The following is a 21,987-nucleotide window of genomic DNA, read 5'->3' on the forward strand; positions in this document are numbered from 1 at the left end:
GTGAATTCACTATCTGTATGAAGGGGCCCAGGGGAGGTATAGTTTTATTTGCAAACACTATCCCTCTACCTCTGATCAATACCTCCAAACAGCTGATGGCATGCTCTTCACATGGGCAAAGGTGAAGAAAGAAGCCCCTCCCCGTTGTGAAACAGAGTGGAGTGCAGACCGGTGGAACTAGCAAACTCTGCCCCCAGTGGTGAAATATAGCACACTCTCTCGTCCAGTTACAATTACACTCAAACTTGAGAATCCGGCATCTTTTGTCCATAGAAGTCAACTGAAATTACAAATATCAAACATTGATCAGAGGTACTCAACTGACCTGCAGTAACTGACAACACACTGTAATGATGACTTTTGATCTGGTCATATACTTTAGTTTTTGCTGTCCTTTTTTCCTCGGCCGTAGAAGTGATTAAGATAAGGTAGCTCATTGACTGTATCGGCTGTTTTTTCTCTTCCCAGTGAGTCATGTTTACCTGCCTCCATCTGAACCCTCACCTTTATTATACTCTACTCTGATAAGAGAGTCGCAAACATACAGTGGGCCAAATCTCAGTGTCTCTCTCTTTCCCTCCTTTGGAAGGCTGTTTGGCATCTGTCACACTGATCTGGAACATTAGCTACCAGCTAAATACATACTGGATAACTTGTTCTGTTATACAACCTGAGTAAGAACTGCCTGCCAGGAATACTGGGATGAGAAAAGGAAGAATCTAAAAGGTGCACATGATTCACTGGGCCAAGGAAAACATCAGCACAGGACAGGAACCAGGACTTTGGAGGCCTGTGACCGAGTGGAGGAATAGCGGTGTCACACAGAATGACAACACATTGATTTACCTGAGCTAGACAGTCAGGAAGACACAGAGAGGAATTAAGTGATTGTGCTGAAAAAGTGGCTAATTTTGGAACAGAGTGGTGAACTGAAGAAGAAGATTGTGCAGCAGTCTGCTCTGGTTCCTTTGCTCATATAAATCAGACTTTTGTTTGGGCCTAGTGTGGCCTCCTGAAGCAGTGACCAGAACCATGAAGCTGTCAGGGAATGTGCTGGATCTGGACTCCACAGACTACAGCACCACCCTTGATCCCTCCTACACCATGCTGGAGTTTGACAACCTCAGGGTGTTTCCTGTAGAGACAGGTACGTCTGGTATAATGACACCTTTACCTGTCTGTCCTTCACTCATAGACTGGTGCACAACAATATCAAAACAGTGGTCTGACATTTGAGGGGGTTTATATGATATTCAAAGGACATTCAAATAATATAAAATATTGAATATCCATTCATTTTTACAAGTTCAAATTCATGAGTAGATCTTGGTAACTTTTTAAAACCTGTTCTTTCACTTCAGCTTTCCATCCAGGCTTACAAAAAGAGACCCAGTGCCCTTGGAAAAACATGGTTTTAAAAAGTACTCTCAGCGCTTTACAATGTAGCTCTCATGCACACAGGAATTTGTAAGACCATTTTCTCATGGATAAAATGACATTAGCTTTCATTCCACAAAATGCTGTGAATACAACGGTCATTACTCCCGACAATACTGAGGGTGATCTAAAGATCTCCCCCTCTTCTGCTTTCCCCTGTAATCTAATTTGAACTTATCATTATCATCATTAGGAGTCTGTTCTGCTGAATCAGGTCCTTTCTTTGGCACTTTTAAGGAGATGCTTTACCAGCAGACTGCTTTCCAAGGCAGATAGCTGTGTGGCAGATGTATTCTAATCTCTTAATTCAATCGAACTGATCTTTGACCACATAAAGCATTCTCCATGTTAAATTGTTATCCCTGGCTGCTCAGTCTCCCAACTCTAAGTGTGCAATTTAAATACATTACAGCCTGGGGGCATTGTCCCTGTGACTGCACAAACACTACACCAACAAAGTATATTTGACGGTCAGTGGTTTTAAGAGAGACAATCCTGCAGCGATCGAACACTGACAGGACACAATTTAGAGCAACACTGAGGGAGATTGAATTAAAACGGAGCTCCCAGTGTAAAATTAGCCAGTGGACTTTGTCTTTGCCACTGACCTGAATGTGCTTTAATTAAATGGGGAGTTTCCTCTTCCTCTGAGTAATAAGCAGCAGTGGTCCTCTGAGGGCCTGTGAGTCTGGCAGCAACATACAGCAATGATATCTCTACCTATAACCCTGCTTTTATTACCCCCTCCAAACCTCATCAGACCTGGGGAACAACACAACTCTGCCATTGTTCTTACAGCCCTATAAGCTCACAATCAACACATTTCTGCCTTTGAATGTTGTGCTTTTTTATGTGCAGCACAAGGTTGTTTCCCTTCACAGAGGTGGAATGAACAGGGATTCATTAATCACCTTAGCTGATGATGGCGTTGATTAATTATTTTCTCTGTAATTGTGCTTATCTCCTGTCACACAGCGTTGACAATCTCTCAGCTGAGTGATCCGCTCTCTGCAGACGCTGTTGTGGCTTATTAGCAAGGCTTGGAGATGTTTACTTACTCATCAACAATGGGGGCCCCCCTGTAAAAGTAGAACCGTGTCCTACAAGACCAATATTCCATTGTGCATCTCCAAAGCTTTCTAATGTTGGCCTGAGGTCATCAGTAATAGACATCCTCGCATGTCTGTCCCCAAGTGTCAAGAGTCAATTCAACACATGCAGTAGCTACACACCAGACCTCCAGTGTGCTGTAGTGTATGAATCTCAATCATTTTCTTGTGATTGACTGACAGAGTTGATGATGCCAGAGCCTGCCCCTCTGCTGCCACAGACCAATGGGAGCGTGTGTTCCATATGTGCAGACAGGGCCACAGGTAAACACTATGGTGCTTCCAGCTGTGACGGCTGCAAGGGCTTCTTCAGGAGGAGCGTCAGGAAGAACCACGCCTACACCTGCAGGTGAGACTCATCACCACACAGATCACTGAAAAAGAGGATGACATCTCAAATGACAACCTATTCCCAATAGAGTGCCCTATTTTTTATATCTGATCCAACCTGTTCTCACAGCATTACGTATTATTCTGTAAATAAATCCACTCCATTTAATATATGTTACGGTTCGGTTCGTATGGTCTGTATTCATTTGTGGATGTCCATCACCCATTTAGTATTAAATGTTACGAATTACAATTTGAAAAACATACAACATGTTACGAATTTGATAAACATATGAGATGTTATGAATTCTAGCTAGGTGGCTAGGTGGCTAACATTAGCATAAGCTAGGGATTGGTGGTTAGATTTAAGAGGGTTTCGGTTTATGCTGATATCAAACCTTGGGTTGCACGGGCCAATTGCAAATTGGTGGTTAGGGTTAAGTTTAGGACTAGGTTAAATGTCTAGGGTTAAAAGGGTAAAGGTTAGCTAAAAGGGTTAGGGGAAGAGTTAGCTAACATGCTAAGTAGTTGCAAAGTAGCTAAAAAGCAGTAAGTAGTTAAGTAGCTAAAATGCTAAAGTTGTCCGTGATGAGATTCAAACTCGCAAACTATGGGTTGCTAGACATTCACGTTATACACCCACCCATCCACCTCAACCAACCACCCAACTTTAAGTAACCATCGTCTTATCGTCTTATCGTCTTAACGTCTTATGTAACCATACCAAATGTAACATACTGTATCATACTAATTTCAGTGTCCCGGATTTACAATTACTATGTTACGTCTAGTCTATGAGACCAGGCTGGATCCCCATATAGTGAGCTACTTTTGACCTGAGACATAACAATAAGGCACTAAATGGGAAATAGGGTGTCATTTGAGATACCACCAAGGTTCTGTTAGAACTGCAGATCATTGGAATTATTATTAGGCGCACTATTGTCCACCTCCGACCCACATGACAATACAGAGACAAATTTACTGCCTACGACTAGGGCAGCTGGTAAAAAAATGTAGCTGAAATGTTGGTAAAGTACTTTCATTCACAGTGTTCAACCCCCATCTCAATAACTGATTACTTTTTCTGGTGGTACGGTTCTCAACCACATCCATTGTGAAGTGAAAAGTATGAGAGTTGCGTTGGCCAAGAATTAGAAAGCCAAGTTCTGTGTCATAGTCTCTGGGTTTTGTTCAGACAAAGAGACAATAACCTTAATACCGTGATTGAAGACTCCAAGTCAATGGTGTGATGTGTTTTACTCTCTCACATGTGAGAAGTCAATTTTACCACACTGTATGGACTATAGGAGTTGTCATTTCGCAGGTTTCATTGAAAGGTGGTTATATGTCTGGAACTAAGTGTTAGGAGCCTGTCTGAACATGTGTATGTCCACAACACAGAAATTGTACAGCACTGATCTGACGCCATCACAATTACAGAAGCCCATAGTGTGAGACTTGTGTCTGATTGTGTGTTACAGAATCATACAACTGTTGTCTTGTTTTGAAGTTTATCTAATTGTGTGTGTGTGTGTGTGTGTGTGTGTGTGTGTGTGTGTGTGTGTGTGTGTGTGTGTGTGTGTGTGTGTGTGTGTGTGTGTGTGAGTGCGTGTGTGAGTGTACGTGCGTGCGTGTGTGTGTGTGTGTGTGTGTGTGTGTGTGTGTGTGTGTGTGTGTGTGTGTGTGTGTGTGTGTGTGTGTGTGTGCGTGCGTGCGTGCGTGCGTGCGTGCGTGTGTGTGTGTGTGTGTGAGTGTACGTGCGTGCGTGTGTGTGTGTGTGTGTGTGTGTGTGTGTGTGTGTGCGTGTGTGTGTGTGTGTGTGTGTGTGTGTGTGTGTGTGTGTGTGTGTGTGCGTGCGTGCGTGCGTGCGTGCGTGTGTGTGAGTGCGTGTGTGAGTGTACGTGCGTGTGCGTGTGTGTGTGTGTGTGTGTGTGGGTCGGCAGGTTCAGCAGGCAATGCATTGTGGACAAAGACAAGAGAAACCAATGCCGTTACTGCAGGCTTCGGAAATGTTTCCGAGCAGGCATGAGAAAGGAAGGTGAGAGAGACGGTTTGTTGTTTAATGATGACATAGATTGTACATACTGTATGGCACCACACTACAAAGTAATTACACAATTCATTGCCACATTATTAATTCATAGGAGATTTTTTTAAAGCCTGCCAGCACACACACATGCACACACAGCATTTTGTTTTTAAAGCCATAAGCATATATGCAAGTTGACAAATCACAATATTTACCCACATTGCATAACCATGTTCAACGCCAAGGGGGGCATTGGGGTTGGCAGGCACGCCATGCGGGGGTGGGTAGTGGAGGCTCAGGCAGGGGTAGTGAGTGCGGTATAGTCTACAAGGTGCTATCTCAAATCAAATCACATTTTATTTGTCACATGCTTCATAAAGAACAGAATATTAGAAAGCTAATAACACGTAGAATAAATACACGGGGTAACAGTACAGAGTCGATGTGCAGGGGTATCTAGAACCTAAAAGGGTTCTTTGGCTATCCCCATAGGAGAACCCTTTGAAGAAAATGTTTTGGTTCCTGGTAGAGCCCTTTACATGGAACCAAAATGGTTCTACCTGGAAACAAAAATGGTTCTCCTATGGGGACAGCCGAAAAACCCTTTTGGAACCCTTTTTTCTAAGAGTGTATGCACCACTTACTGTGGGGGAAAAGCAACAAGATCAACATGCCGCTCTCTTGAGCAATACTGAGTGAGTGGCTGTTTGTAGTGTGCACTGTAGACCTTATCTTCCACTGGCTGCCGCAGATAACCAGGAGAGAGAGAGACAGGATTAGAGGATCCATGAATGGCCCCTCACATGAATAATTAAAATTGCAGAGCATGGGCAATTATTTGTTCTGGCTTTTTCAAGAGAGAAATACCTCTCTTTGCCGAGCCCTCATTCCAGAGGAACGTTACGTAAGAGAGAAACTGAAGCTGAGCTGAGCCCCCTTAGTGATGGTCAGGGAGAAAGATTCAAACATTTGCCATATTAATTTTGTAGACCACTCAGCGTAGCATTTAGTAAAAAACAAAGCTATGCCACAAAATATGCCATTTTGAAAATGTGTGTAAGCCTTTGGTTTAATGTGTTTCAATTGTACATTAATCCAGACAACAAATTCTAACAAACCATTTTTGGCAACGATCATTAATTGTACTCCTCCTATTCTCCTTGCTGAATGTCCACAGCCACTTTCAATCTATCACTTCACTTGTGCTCCGTGGAGGACTAATTTGTGACATCATCACCCACTGCCATGTCTCCAAGGCAGAGGTCTCTCTCTGTCTCTGTCTCTGCAGCTCCAGTTTGATTAATAGGGTCCTGATTGGCTGCTGAGAGGTCAGCTGTGGTGACTGATTGCTCTCAGACTGGGGCTTGTTGTCTGACTTTGTGGAGCAGACTGAAATCAGGCTGAGGTCATCCATTGTAATGACACAGGCACAGAGGTCACTATGAGACAGTCCCAATCATCAGGCCCTGTACTGTCAGCCTCCCATCATGCCTTCCTTTGGCTAATTACATAGTCAGGTTTAATATGTTGGCAGAATCAGAATCTAAATTAGAGATGTTACTTGGGGGATTTGTAAATTGAATTTGCTCTGAAATAGTCTCAATACAGATGAGTGTCAAAATTAAATGTATAACAAAAATTAGTAACGCAAGATACAACAATTTCAAAGATTTTACTGAGTTACAGTTCATATAAGGAAGTCAGTCAATTAAAATAAATTCATTAGGTCCTAATTTATGGATTTCACATGACTGGGAATACATACAGTGGGGCAAAAAATGATTTAGTCAGCCACCAGTTGTGCAAGTTCTCCCACTTAAAAAGATGAGAGAGGCCTGTAATTTTCATCATAGGTACACTTCAACTATGACAGACAAAATGAGGAGAAGAAATCCAGAAAATCACATTGTAGGGTTTTTAATGAATTTATTTGCAAATTATGGTGGAAAATAAGTATTTGGTCACCTACAAACAAGCAAGATTTCTGGCTCTCACAGACCTGTAACTTTTTCTTTAAGAGACTCCTCTGTCCTCCACTCATTACCTGTATTAATGGCACCTGTTTGAACTTGTTATCAGTATAAAAGACACCTGTCCACAACCTCAAACAGTCACACTTCAAACTCCACTATGGCCAAGACCAAAGAGCTGTCAAAGGACACCAGAAACAAAATTGTAGACCTGCAGCAGGCTGGGAAGACTGAATCTGCAATAGGTAAGCAGCTTGGTTTGAAGAAATCAACTGTGGGAGCAATTATTAGGAAATGGAAGACATACAAGACCCCTGATAATCTCCCTCGATCTGGGGCTCCACGCAAGATCTCACCCGTGGGGTGAAAATGATCACAAGAATGGTGAGCAAAAATCCCAGAACCACACGGGGGGACCTAGTGAATGACCTGCAGAGAGCTGCGACCAAAGTAACAAAACCTACCATCAGTAACACACTACGCCGCCAGGGACTCAAATCCTGCAGTTCCAGACATGTCCCCCTGCTTAAGCCAGTACATGTCCAGGCCCGTCTGAAGTATGCTAGAGAGCATTTGGATGATCCAGAAGGAGATTGGGAGAATGTCATATGGTCAGATGAAACCAAAATATAACTTTTTGGTAAAAACTCAACTCGTCGTGTTTGGAGGACAAAGAATGCTGAGTTGCATCCAAAGAACACCATACCTACTGTGAAGCATGGGGGTTGGGGCTGTTTTTCTGCAAAGGAACCAGGACGACTGATCCGTGTAAAGGAAAGAATGAATGGGGCCATGTATCGTGGGATTTTGAGTGAAAACCTCCTTCCATCAGCAAGGGCATTGAAGATGAAACGTGGCTGGGTCTTTCAGCATGACAATGATCCCAAACACACCGCCCGGGCAATGAAGGAGTGGCTTCGTAAGAAGCATTTCAAGGTCCTGGAGTGGCCTAGCCAGTCTCCAGATCTCAACCCCATAGAAAATCTTTGGAGGGAGTTGAAAGTCTGTGTTGCCCAGCAACAGTCCCAAAACATCACTGCTCTAGAGGAGTTCTGCATGGAGGAATGGGCCAAAATACCAGCAACAATGTGTGAAAACCTTGTGAAAACGTTTGACCTCTGTCATTGCCAACAAAGGGTATATAACAAAGTATTGAGATAAACTTTTGTTATTGATCAAATACTTATTTTCCACCATAATTTGCAAATACATTCATTAACAATCCTACAATGTGATTTTCTGGATTTTTTTTCTTCTCATTTTGTCTGTCATAGTTGAAGTGTACCTATGATGAAAATTACAGGCCTCTCTCATATTTTTAAGTGGGAGAATTTGCACAATTGGTGGCTGACTAAATATTTTTTTCCCCCCACTATATGCATCTGTTGGTCACAGATACAGTACCTGAAAATAAAAATTGCCTCACAATGGGCCTCAGGATCTTGTTACGGTATCTCTGTGCATTCAAATTGCCATCGATAAAATGCAATTGTGTTCATTGTCCTTACCTTATACTTTCCCATACCATAACCCCAACGCCATCATGGGACACTCTGTTCATAACGTTGACATCAGAAAACCGCTCACCCACATGACGCCATACACATGGTCTGCGGTTGTGAGGCCAGTTGGACGTACTGCCAAATTCTCTAAAACAACGTTGGAGGCGGCTTATGGTAGAGAAATTAACATTAAATTATCTGGCAACAGCTCTGGTGGACATTCCTGCTATCAGCATGCCAATTGCACGCTCCCTCAAAACTTGTGGCATTGTGTTGTGTGATAAAACACATTTTAAAGTGGCCTTTTATTGTCCTCAGTACAAGGTGCACCTGTGTAATGATCATGCCGTTTAATCAGTTTCTTGATATGCCACACCTGTCAGGTGAATGGATTATCTTGGCAAAGGATAAATGCTCACTAACAGGGATGTAAACAAATTTGTGCAGAAATGTTGAGAGAAATAAGCTTTTTGTGCATATGGAACATTTCTGGGATCTTTAATTTCAGATCATGAAACATGGGACCAACACTTTAGGTATTGTGTTTAGATTTTTGTTCAGTGTAGGTGTATGCTGTAATTACAACGTTACCCCTCCATTGAGTATGTTTTGTCCAAGTAAAACAGTGAACACAAGAAATCCAGGGCCTCTCCCTCCCTCCTATTATTTTATTTCCAGCCGTGCAGAACGAACGGGACCGCATCAGCAGCCGCAGACGAGAGGGACAGGGGCTGGGCACTCTGTCCATCAGCGTACTGTTACAGGCAGAGGCCAGCATGCATCAGGTAAGCGATTGTCACTAAAACCTCTCGCTATTCACAGCCACAAAGTGCTCCAGAGGCTTCCATTTCCCATACAGCCCAGAGTAGAGCCCCTTATCTGTTTCTCAGAAACACAGCAGTGGCAGGGCTAGAGATGGAGAGGATACAGGCTGCACTTTAGACAGCCGGCCATTAAGGTCCCCTGGAGATTTTAGCTGCAGGCTGGATTCAGTTACTTCTTAGAAATTGCCAAATTGCCCAGAGAGACTCACATCTGATCACAGCAGTCCTATGTAATGGCAGTGCCTGGGCTTGGATTGTGTGCCAGCGTTCAATTGGCTTCAAATACATAATAACAACCAGATATCCTCTTTGTATGCGAAAGGAATGCGGCAGAAATTAATTGGATGATGGACAAATGAACCATACAATTTGGCCAGGCTGTTTTCCATTTGGGTCAAGTTTTCATGCGATGACTCCTCAATGTGAGCTGTGTGCTGAAGGGGCTCTGATCACCATCCAACAGCATCGTTCCAGAGACAGACCCACCAACAACACACATTCAAAATCCATTTCTCATCTTACACCCTTATATTCTCTATTACCACCATTCTCTGAAGTGACCTTTCCCCCACCCAATACCCTACCTGCCTCTGCTTGCTCTGCCCTTCACGATTGTCCAAGCACCCATCATCTCACCCGTGCACCCTGCCCCATCCATCTCCTCCAACCCCCTCTTCATTCTCACATTACACTGACACCTAGGGCCAATATGGAACCTCTCATTATTGTGTGCCACTCTCAGTTTCCAGCCCTGACCTCCCCTTTGAGCTGTGACATCAACACCAAGAAGATAGCGCTCGTGGGGGACGTGTGTGAGTCCATGAAGCAGCAGCTCCTCCTGCTGGTGCAGTGGGCCAAGCGCATCCCCGAGTTCTGCAGCCTCCCCGTTGACGACAGGGTTTGGAACTATGGATGTTATCCTACTTAATGTGTCTGTATGAACATGTGAGCTGCACCTGTCTAAGCAGGCGGTCACATTCAGCCCAGCTGTCTTTGTGTTGGGTTTTGGATCACTAGCTGTTGGAATACTCACGTTGCTGTCTGTGTAATGGCTGCTGTGTGTTGTCTCTGTGCTGTGCTGTGTCTTGTCTGTGTGCAGGTATCCCTGTTACGAGCCCACTCTGCTGAACACCTCATCCTAGGGGTGGCTCAACGCTCCCTGCCTTACAATGACATTATCCTTCTGGGTAAAATATATAGATTTCAGCTGAGTCTGGGATGTGCTCTCATCATTGTTATAGACTTGAAAAAATATTTACCCGATGTTGGTAAAGTCGACAAGCTATGCTGCCTTTACCATATGTGTATATTGATAAAGGAAGCAGACTTACCTCATGTATGAAGTTATACTTACAGTTTTACTTTACTTATATCATAAGTAAGTATTTAATATGTGGATTGTGTTTGCAGGTAATTACTTTGTGATCCCAGTGAGCGGTCCTGAGGTGGAGGTGTCCAGGGTGGCTGCCCGGATCCTGGAGGAGCTGGTCAAGCCTCTGAGAGAGCTGGACATCACCAACAGCGAGTTTGCCTGCCTTAAAACCATAGTCTTCTTCAGTCCTGGTCAGTCAGTCCTTCGGTCGCCACCAGCCACCCCCCTGCCCCTCCTCCCCCTCCTCACCTCTTCTCACCTCTCCTCTGTCCTCAGACAAAGGAAGAGACTTTCGCCAGGAATCTTTTTATTTCACAGTTGTTCTCTCCTGGGACTGTCTCTGCTCTCTCTGCTCTGTCCTTGGCACCCTGTTGTTTTGTCCTGGCCTGGCAGACAGGTTTCACTGTGTTCTGGGGAGAAACTATTAATATCTGGGCGAAGTCCTGGTCCTGGCAGGGAGAGGTGACTGTCTGCTGGACTTTACAGCCTGTTGGCCTGAGGCGGTGATTACAACAGCAGAGCCAGGCCACCGGTCTGACAGACTGACTGGCCAAACTGGCACAGCAGTGCAGAGCAGTAGACAGCAGCATTTAGGCCAAGTCTGACACAGATGACTGACTACCTACAGAAATAAACACACTGCATGTGTGCTCAGCTCTGTCCTGTGTGACCCTGCCCTACTACCTTTTCCTAAACTTTCTCTTATAATTTCTGTTTAGTTTATTACACATAATGCATTTAAATGAGTAAAGAAGTATATTGTATAATGTCCCCACAGCAATCCCATCTCTCCCTATTCTCCTAGGGCCGCAGAGTGAGGATTTGTCTCAGTGCTGTGTTTTAGGAATTGTTTGCCTCACAGTGGCTTCACTCTGTCTTTCAGTATAAGCATACTGTACATGTAAGTGTCTCTCGTGTACTGTATGTGACGATGGCGCCGTACTGTATGGCTGCCATCTTGCGTGCTCTGACCCAACTTTGCTATTTTGTGATTCTTTTGGCGTTTATAAATTCCTATGATCGACGAAATCTGTTGAACATCAGATCAGCAGTTAATAACCTCAATTCCGAGTTCAACTTCAACTTTGATTAATCTGCCCTGGGCTCTTTGTGGACCTATGACTGTTATCATGACTGCTGCATACACTGAGTGTACAAAACATTAAGTACACCTTCCTAATATTGAGTTGCACCCCCCCCCTTAAAAATATTTATTTAACCTGTCTCCTCCCCTTCATCTACATTGATTGAAGTGGATTTAACAAGTGACATCAATAGGGGATCATACGTTTCACCTGGATTCACCTGGTCAGTCTATGTCATCGAAAGAGAACGTGTTCTTAATGTTTTGTACACTCAGGGTACATTCCACCTCAGGACAACAACAACAACAACAAACTGGCTATAAATAAGCAAGATATCATACCCCCGGAGGCTGCTTTTCTTGTTGCCAGTGATTTTAGTTGCGAGTCGCTAAGACAAGTGATGCCCAACTTCTATCAACACGCCTCCTTTCGCCACTCGGCGCATTTAAGTCCTAGACCACTGTTACTCAACCCGCTATGCAGACCCTCAACACATTGGCCCCCCAGGGGTGTGTGCTTATACTCCCTGTTCTCCGCATGATTGCGTGGCCACGCATGACTCCAACTCCATCATCAAGTTTGTCCGATGACACAAAGTTGGTAGGCCTGATCACCAACATTGATGAGACAGCCTACAGGGAGGAGGTTAGTAATCCAGTTCAGAGTCCAAAAGGTACAGAAACGGTAGGCAGTCTTGGGGTCAGGGCAGGCAGAGGTCAATAATAGAGGGTGGTGTGACAAGGTACAGAAACAGTAGGCAGTCTTGGGGTCAGGGCAGGCAGAGGTCAATAATACAGGGTGGTGTGACAAGGTACAGAAACGGTAGGCAGTCTTGGGGTCAGGGCAGGCAGAGGTCAATAATACAGGGTGGTGTGACAAGGTACAGAAACGGTAGGCAGTCTTGGGGTCAGGGCAGGCAGAGGTCAATAATACAGGGTGGTGTGACAAGGTACAGAAACGGTAGGCAGTCTTGGGGTCAGGGCAGGCAGAGGTCAATAATACAGGGTGGTGTGACAAGGTACAGAAACGGTAGGCAGTCTTGGGGTCAGGGCAGGCAGAGGTCAATAATACAGGGTGGTGTGACAAGGTACAGAAACGGTAGGCAGTCTTGGGGTCAGGGCAGGCAGAATGGTCAAACTAGAAAACAAGAACTAGAAACAGACAAGAGCAGGGGGGAAATGCTGGTAGGCTGGACAAACATAACAAACTGGCAACAGACAAACAGATAACACAGATATAAATACATTGGGGATAATAAGGAAGATGGGTGACACCTGGAGGGGGGAGGAAGCAAGCACAAAGACAGGTGAAACGGATCAGGGTGTGACAGTACATTCCACATGGTCTCTGAGAAAGGCCTGAAAAATTGCCAAAGACAATAGCCACCCGAGACATAGACTGTTCTCAATGCTCCTGTCCGGCAGGCGATACCTTTGCATCAAGGCTCAAACCAAATTGATTAGATTTATTACTACCATTACTCTGCTGTTCTTTGATTATTGATTGCTACTAACATTAGTATCTATCGGTGTCTCTTGCTACTGGTCACCATTACTCCTGTTTACATGTACAGTACACTGTATATTACCATTAGAATATTACCATAAGCACATGTATTTATATATTCCTGCTTCCAGTCACTTTTCAGCCCTGTTTACATGTATATCCACCTATCCACCTACACTGACACTCTTGCACCCAAACACATAAACTCACATACACACACACACACACACCACCACGCACCCACCACCACTTATGCTGCTGCCATACTATTTACTATTATTATTATTATTATTATTATTACAGCCTTGTCATAAAATGTATTCAATTGTTTTTTCCCTCATCAATCTACACACAATACCCCATAATGACAAAGCAAAAACAGTTTTTTAGAAATGATTGCTAATTTATCTAAAATTAAAAAGTGAAATATCACATTTACATAAGTATCAGACCCTTTACTCAGTACTTTGTTGAAGCACCTTTGGCAGCGATTACAGCCTCAAGTCTTCTTAGGTATGACACTACAAGCTTGGCACAACTGTATTTTTGGCTGTGTGCTTAGGGTTGTTGTCCTGTTGGAAGGTTAACCTTCGCCCCAGTCTGAGGTCCTGAGCGCTCTGGAGCAGGTTTTCATCAAGGATCTCTCTGTACTTTGCTCCGTTCATCTTTCCTTCGATCCTGACTAGTGTCCCAGTCCCTGCCACTGAAAAACCTCCCCACAGCATGATGCTGCCACCACCATGCTTCACCGTAGGGATAGTGCCAGGTTTCCTCCAGATGTGACGCTTGGCATTCAGGCCAAAGAGTTCAATATTGGTTTCATCAGCCCATAGTATCTTGTTTCTCATGGTCTGAGAGTCCTTTAGGTGCTTTTTGGCAAACTCCAAGTGGACTGTCAGGAGTGGCTTCCGTCTGGCCACTCTACCATAAAGGCCTGATTGGTGGAGTGCTGCAGAGATGGTTGTCCTTCTGGAAAGTTCTCCCATCTCCACAGAAGAACTCTGGAGCTCTGTCAGAGTGACCATCGGGTTCTTGGTCACCTCCCTGACCAAGGCCCTTCTCCCCCGATTGCTCAGTTTGGCTGGGCAGCCAGTTCTAGGAAGAGTCTTGATGGTTCCAAACTTCTTCCATTTAAGAATGATGGAGGACACTGTGCCTTCAATGCTGCAGAACATTTTTGGTACCCTTCCCCAGATCTGTGCTTCGACACAATCCTGTCTCGGAGCTCTACGGACAATTCCTTCAACCTCATGGCTTGGTTTTTTCTCTGGCATTTATTGTCAACTGTGGGACCTTATAAAGACAGGTGTATACCTTTCCAAATCATGTCCAATCATTTGAATTTACCACAGGTGAACTCCAATCAACCTGTAGAAACATCTCAAGAATGATCAACGAAAACAGAATGCACCTGAGCTCAATTCCGAGTATCATAGCAAAGGGTCTGAATACTGATGTAAATAAGAAAGTTAATTAGTTTATTTTTAATACTTTTTGCTTTGTCGTTATGGGATATTGTGTGTAGATTGATGACTCTCTCTCTCTCTCTCTCTCTCTGTGTGTAGTATTAACCCTACCTCTCTCCCCCTGTCTCTCAGACTGCCCAGGGCTGGAGGCCCCTCAGACAGTGCGGCAGCTGCGTTTCCAGGCCCAGGTGCTGCTGGACGAGGCCACCTGTGAACAGCGGGGGCGTTTTGGGGAGCTGCTGCTGATTCTGCCCCCCCTGCAGAGTGTGGCCTGGCAGATGGTGGAGACCCTGCAGCTGGCCAGGCTCCTGGGGGAGCCCAGCGTGGACAGCCTGCTGCAGGAGATGCTGCTGGGAGAGGGGGCCACTGGGGGCCTGGGACAACGCACAGGGCACGGTACGCTCCAGAGGAGAGATACTTACAGTAAAAACCCTCAAACTGAATACCACTGACTTTCTCTGGGTTGCCTTACAGATCAACAACAGAGGTCAATAACAATTCAACCCAACATACGTCAACTTTAATTTCCCACAATCTAATCTGTGCACTGTGCATTGTGTCTTCACTTATGTTGTTTTCATACTATTTCATGGTGAGCTCTCATTACTCACTTGAGAGTATTCGTAATGAGGGTAACCTTTGAGCTGTTATGGTAACTGGATCAGTGTAGTAGTGTAGTAGTATACAGCTATTCTCTTCTCTGGTCCTCCTCAGGTTCTAACTCAAATGTAATGACGTTCCCCCAACCCCAAGATCACACCCTGTCTCAGGACCTACTAGGAGGCCATGTCGGGTTGCCGAGCAACTTCACATCAGTCATCCTACCTGTCCCTAGCTGTGAGTACCCCCAAATGCATTCATGGACAAGTCAATATACTTTGTGTACTAGTGTACATTTAGCTAGCTACTGTAGAGCAAACAAATACATCATAATCACCATGTATGACACCATTATACACATACACACCTGTATTTAGCGGTGCAGCAGATGCATGAAACCTCAGACGCTGGTTTCCTGCCTTTGTCCCAGACAGAGGCAGCAGGTTTGCTTCACTGAGATCTCCTCACAACACCAAGCAGCATGGTTCTCCTAAGTAATAGTCTGTCTCGCCAGCCTCATGGTGCTTCATGGTAGCTATAGGAAGAGACTACCTGAGTAATGCCCCCCCGCTGTCAAAACAGAGGAATAACACACGGTGACCTCACCGTCCCCAGTGTTTTATCACCCTCACAGAGCCAGCCTGGCCCTACAGGGGGCACATGGCCCAGACTGCTCCCCTTGTCTCAGGCCCTCCAACCAAGCCTCACTTCACAGGAACCTGGGCCCTCTCACCAGCCCTGGTCGTCAGGCTCAGTCCCTACAGCTCTGAGCTCACCTGAGGGATGTTGATGTCTGTCTCCCATCATTAATATTCCTATAATTACTTAGTGTCTTTTTTTAGTGGATTAGCTCACCAACGGTAACTTAATGTCCTGAAAGAGTACTGTTATGGACCTGTAGTAAAAGCCATGCAATTTCAGTCTCAGTGTGTGTAATGCCAGTCTGATGCCTGTCTCTCTCCAACAGCTCTGCCAGTTTTGCCTCTGGTGCCCACACAGACTGGCACTGAGGTGTACAGACATGTAGAGGGGGCAGACATGCCCATAGAGTCTGCCCACAGCATGCCCATGGCTCCTGTCCACACCTGCCTCTGAGAAGCAGACCAAGCAGCAGCAGCTACTCAACCAGAGAGGAGAAAAAAAAAGCTGTGTGGTCTAAACATGCTGGCACACACACACACACACACACACACACACACACACACACACACACACACACACACACACACACACACACACACACACACACACACACACACACACACACACATCCAATCTAGCCCACGGTTGGTTTGAGTAAAATGTTTGTTTTTTGGAGGGGAAAAATGATAATGGACCTGCAGTTTCTTGACTGTGTCCAGCTCCCTGATAACCACAGCGAGGAAATACAACACATTTTCATTGCAGCCCTTGGAACCTCATTGAAGACCGATTGTGGCCCCTGGGGCAAAATGAGTTTGCCACCCCTGACCTGGTGTTGGTGCATCCAGGCCGTGCTATTACATGATTACAACATGAAGTAGGGGCTGTTACATGGACACTAGTAACCCAAAAATGGACTCTGACTCAACCAGCCAGTCCTCTCCCTTATCCACCTTTGCACAATGCACATTACACACAGTGAATATGATGCACACAATTAATAATTGATCAGGAATTGTTCTTTATGTTAACCATTCACTGACAATTCAAATCATCAAAGCAATAAAGACCACAGCTCAATAGTATGTTATCTTTATTAGATCATGGTTGGGTGAGTGAGCTGTGTTGGCATGTTAATTAATCACATAGTGATGTGACAGTGAAGTAAGAACAAGTTCATGTTTTTAATTCCATGCAGATGTTGGAACTGTTAAACATTTTAAAGTTACTCGTACAAAGGTTTTTTTTTTAATGGAAATAAATAAAAACAATTAATGTGGTGTATGTCTCTTGTTTAAGGTTGTTAGGTTTTATTCTGTAGGGGCGTAGGCCTAATGTTTGAAGTGGTACTTTGTAACAGGCTACATACATAAGGTTTTAAAATAATTCAGTAATGACTGTGAGTGTAGGATATGTAACATAACTGCAGAGGGCGCACTAAGCCTGTTCAGAAAATCTGACTGTTCCTCTTCCCCTTTGAGCACTTGAGGCAAACCATCTCAGACTGAGATTACCAACTCTTGGCAGGTTATCCAGGGTCACTCACTGACTGTCCAGGGTCAGATATTGCATATTGCATAGACAGAAATGGTGAAAGGAGGAAAATCTATGAGAGACTTTCTCTTCCCTCACCCAGACTTGAAGTGGTGTTTTTGGAGTTATTTTCATATCTCTCTCTGTACATGAGAAAGTATGCATGTCAGTGTGAAGTAGGGACACCTATTGAACCCAAGGTACATGGTTAAGTAATCCATAAACTATGCTTTCCAGGTTGGTATGTAATGTATGTCTGAGTGCTATGTCTCTTGCATGTCTATTATATTATAAAGGCTGACCTCTCTCTACTTGGAGGGGGGCTGCAGGTCAGATGCCAGCATCTGCATCTTAAGCAGTCACTTAGGTCTTAAACGGTTGCTTAGGGCCCCTGGCCACTAGGTGGCCCCTGACCAAAACATTATATACAGTGGGTATGGACAGTCACCACTCCCTTCCAAAATGTTCACCTTTTGCTGCGTTACAGCCTGAAATGAAAACACATACAATACAGTCAGACTTTTTCCGGCTTTATTTATGCACACTAACCCGCAATATCAAAGTGATTTTTTATAAAAAAATTTACTCTGAAAATGGGTTAAAAGTAAAACAGTAAAATACCCTATTTGGATAAGTGAACTTCCCCCTGAGTTAATACTGGGTGGAACCACCTTTAATTACAGCCATGAGTCTCTTTGAAAATGTCTCTACTAACTTTGCACACCTAGCCTATGCAATATTTGCCCATTCTTCCTTGCAGAATTGTTGAAGCTCAGTCAAATTGCATGGTGTGTATTATGTCATTGTCATGTTGAAAGTGAACCATTTCCCCATGTTGTGGGGGTGTTTCTCTTCAGCAGGGACTGGAGCACTTGTCAGGATAGAAGGGAAAATGGACAGTGCAAAATACCGACACATTATTGAGGAGAACCTGCAGCCCTCTGCCAGGAAGTTGACAATGGGAAGATGGTTCACTTTTCAACATGACAATGACCCAACAGCACCTTTTGCCACTTGGCCTCAGAATCTACAATGTGCTTTTTGGCAAAGCTCAAACGAGACTTGATGTGGCTTTTTGTGAGGAGTGTTTTTTTATTGCAACCCTCCCATAGACGCTTTGTGGAGCTTGTGATACTGTTGTCACATGCACACATTGACCAGTCTTTACCATAAAGGTCTGAAGCTCCTTCAGAGTCACCGTTGGCTTCTTGGTAGCCTCTCTGATCAGTCTCCTCCTTGCCCGGTCATCCAGGGACGGCCTGATCTATGCAGGGTCTGAGTGGTGCCATACACCTTCCACTTCTTAATAATGTTCTTAACTGTGCTCCAATGGGACAAAGCCTTTGAAATCTTTATCTCGTAGATCTTGTGAAAGTACCTTTCCTCCCATAGTGGACTCTTTACTTTGAATTGCACTGCTAAGCAGTGGAGTCCTCTATCAACAACTGATTTTATTCTGATCTAATCAAAGTCGCTACAATTGATCACAGATGGAAGCCAATTAGCTTGATCTGTGATCTGGAAGGTGGTTGGTTATACCTCAGCAAGTTTGCAATTGCAATCGAGGGGGGTGTTCACTTGTCCAAATAGTGTATTTTACTGTTTTACTTTTAATTCATTTTCAGAGTTTCACTTGGATATTGTGGATTACTGTGTGTAAATGAAGCCGGGAAAAGTAATTGTATGGGTTCAGGCTTCAGTTCAATTCAGGCTGCAAGGCAACAAAGGGTGAAAGTTTTGAAAGAGGGTGGTGACTTTCTATACCCACTGTATATGATTGAGTGTGTGGACAGGTGCCTTTTATACAGGTAACGAGTTCAAACAGGTGCAGTTAATACAGGTAATGAGTGGAGAACAGGAGGGCTTCTTAAAGAAAAACTATCAGGTCTGTGAGAGCTGGAATTCTTACTGGTTGTTAGGTCATCAAATACTTATGTCATGCAATAAAATGCTAATTAATTACTTAAAAATACAATGTGATTTTCTGGATTTTTGTTTTAGATTCCGTCTCTCACAGTTGAAGTGTACCTATGATAAAAATTACAGACCTCTACATGCTTTGTAAGTATGAAAACCTGCAAAATCGGCAGTGTATCAAATACTTGTTCTCCCCACTGTATATATTTCTGTTGAGAGTTAGAATAGTAGAATACACATGGTGTAATTTCGCAATTTGGCTGTGCATCAGCCGTAATCCTCTTGTCCAGTCGACTGAGAGTCACCCGTAGTCATGTCAGCTAATAATTTTTAGATTGGTAAAATAGTCTAGCCAGCTATCTAAACTTGTAGTAATCATGGACAAATACCAATCGGGCATGTAGGGCATGTGCCCAGGAGCCCTGACCTCCAGGGGGCCCCCATTGACCTTGTTAGTCACTCTCACTCAGATATCATTAACATGGCTGACTATGGCTGGCCCTGGATGCCAGTTAAAGTTGATGGGCACAGTGGCCTGGTCAGAGAGGTGATGATGGAGAGGGGACACAGGATAGGGGCTCAGAGGGGATATTATTACTCATCAGAGCAAATGGAGGGGAATAGTAGAATGAAAGGCCCACTCCCTAACCGCCCCCATCCTGCGTGTTTATTTTCTAACCCAAAATACCAAATCAATACAGAAATAGAGCACAGAGTATCTTCTACTTCTCTCTGGTGACAACAGGGGGTATAATCTAAACAGATCTTTATTGGTAGTTAACCCCTCATTCATAAGACCCATTTACCTGTTACAGTGGGGCAAAAAATTATTTAGTTAGCCACCAATTGTGCAAGTTCTCCCACTTAAAAAGATGAGAGAGGCCTGTAATTGTCATCATAGGTACACCTAAACTATGACAGTCCAAATGAGGAAAAAAAATCCAGAAAATCACATTGTATGATTTTTAATGAATTTATTTGCAAATTATGGTGAAAAATAAGTATTTGGTCAATAACAAAAGTTTATCTCAATACTTTGTTATATATCCTTTGTTGGCAATGACAGAGGTCAAACGTTTTCTGTAAGTCTTCAAGGTTTTCACACACTGTTGCTGGTATTTTGGCCCATTCCTCCATGCAGATCTCCTCTAGAGCAGTGATGTTTTGGGGCTGTTGCTGGGCAACACGGACTTTCAACTCCCTCCAAAGATTTTCTATGGGGTTGAGATCTGGTGACTGGCTCGGCCACTCCAGGACCTTGAAATGCTTCTTACGAAGCCACTCCTTCGTTGCCCGGGCGGTGTGTTTGGGATCATTGTCATGCTCAAAGACCCAGCCACATTTAATCTTCAATGCCCTTGCTGATGGAAGGAGGTTTTCACTCAAAATCTCACGATACACGGATCAGTCGTCCTGGTCCCTTTGCAGAAAAACAGCCCCAAAGCATGATGTTTCCACCCCCATGCTTCACAGTATGTATGGTGTTCTTTGGATGCAACTCAGCATTCTTTGTCCTCCAAACACGACGAGTTCAGTTTTTACCAAAAAGTTATATTTTGGTTTCATCTGACCATATGACATTCTCCCAATCTTTTCTGGATCATCCAAATGCTCTCTAGCAAACTTCAGACGGGCCTGAGGAAGTACAGTTCCCGCTCAGCCCAGTCAAAACTGTTCGCTGCTCTGGCCCCCCAATGGTGGAACAAACTCCCTAACGACGCCAGGACAGCGGAGTCAATCACCACCTTCCGGAGACACCTGAAACCCCACCTCTTCAAGGAATACCTAGGATAGGGTAAGTAATCCTTCTCACCCCCCCCCCCCTAAAAAGATTTAGATGCACTATTGTAAAGTGGCTGTTCCACTGGATGTCATAAGGTGTATGCACCAATTTGTAAGTCGCTCTGGACAAGAGCGTCTGCTAAATGACTTAAATGTCATGTAAATGCCTGGACATGTACTGGCTTAAGCAGGGGGAAAAGTCTGGCACTACAGGATTTGAGTCCCTGGCGGCGTAGTGTGTTACTGATGGTAGGCTTTGTTACTTTGGTCCCAGCTCTCTGCAGGTCATTCACTAGGTCCCCCCGTGTGGTTCTGGGATTTTTGCTCACCGTTCTTGTGATCATTTTCACCCCACGGGGTGAGATCTTGCGTGGAGCCCCAGATCGAGGGAGATTATCAGTGGTCTTGTATGTCTTCCATTTCCTAATAATTGCTTCCACAGTTGATTTCTTCAAACCAAGCTGCTTACCTATTGCAGATTCAGTCTTCCCAGCCTGGTGCAGGTCTACAATTTTGTTTCTGGTGTCCTTTGACAGCTCTTTGGTCTTGGCCATAGTGGAGTTCGGAGTGTGACTGTTTGAGGTTGTGGACAGGTGTCTTTTATACTGATAACAAGTTCAAACAGGTGCCATTAATACAGGTAACGAGTGGAGGACAGAGGAACCGCTTAAAGAAGTTACAGGTCTGTGAGAGCCAGAAATCTTGCTTGTTTGTAGGTGACCAAATACTTATTTTCCACCATAATTTGCAAATAAATTCATTAAAAACCCTACAATGTGATTTTCTGGATTTTTTCTCCTCATTTTGTCTGTCATAGTTGAAGTGTAGCTATGATGAAAATTACAGGCCTCTCATCTTTAAGTGGGAGAACTTGCACAAT

The 21,987-nt window shown here is 44.2% G+C and overlaps 1 protein-coding gene across 1 annotated transcript; it reads left to right on the forward strand.

The window, feature by feature from the left end:
• The first annotated feature begins 554 nt into the window (after window positions 1-554).
• LOC118359357 (hepatocyte nuclear factor 4-beta-like) lies at window positions 555-17,155 on the forward strand. The gene is made up of 10 exons (XM_035737901.2): window positions 555-1,147; window positions 2,730-2,895; window positions 4,823-4,917; window positions 9,059-9,165; window positions 9,947-10,102; window positions 10,304-10,391; window positions 10,615-10,767; window positions 14,766-15,029; window positions 15,348-15,470; window positions 16,201-17,155. The coding sequence occupies exons 1-10, from the start codon at window positions 1,033-1,035 to the stop codon at window positions 16,326-16,328; spliced, it is 1,395 nt and encodes a 464-aa protein (XP_035593794.2). The 5' UTR covers window positions 555-1,032; the 3' UTR covers window positions 16,329-17,155.
• Window positions 17,156-21,987: the final 4,832 nt, after the last annotated feature.

The sequence above is a fragment of the Oncorhynchus keta genome, chromosome 2 (assembly GCF_023373465.1).
Source record: "Oncorhynchus keta strain PuntledgeMale-10-30-2019 chromosome 2, Oket_V2, whole genome shotgun sequence".
Taxonomy (NCBI): domain Eukaryota; kingdom Metazoa; phylum Chordata; class Actinopteri; order Salmoniformes; family Salmonidae; genus Oncorhynchus; species Oncorhynchus keta.

Bases quoted from the DNA above. Each gene is read 5' to 3' on its own strand.
- LOC118359357 (XM_035737901.2), top strand. From the start codon at position 1,033: ATGAAGCTGTCAGGGAATGTGCTGGATCTGGACTCCACAGACTACAGC. The intron at 10,392-10,614 runs GTAAAATATATA...TTGTGTTTGCAG, and splicing joins CAATGACATTATCCTTCTGG to GTAATTACTTTGTGATCCCA. The intron at 10,768-14,765 runs GTCAGTCAGTCC...CCTGTCTCTCAG, and splicing joins CATAGTCTTCTTCAGTCCTG to ACTGCCCAGGGCTGGAGGCC.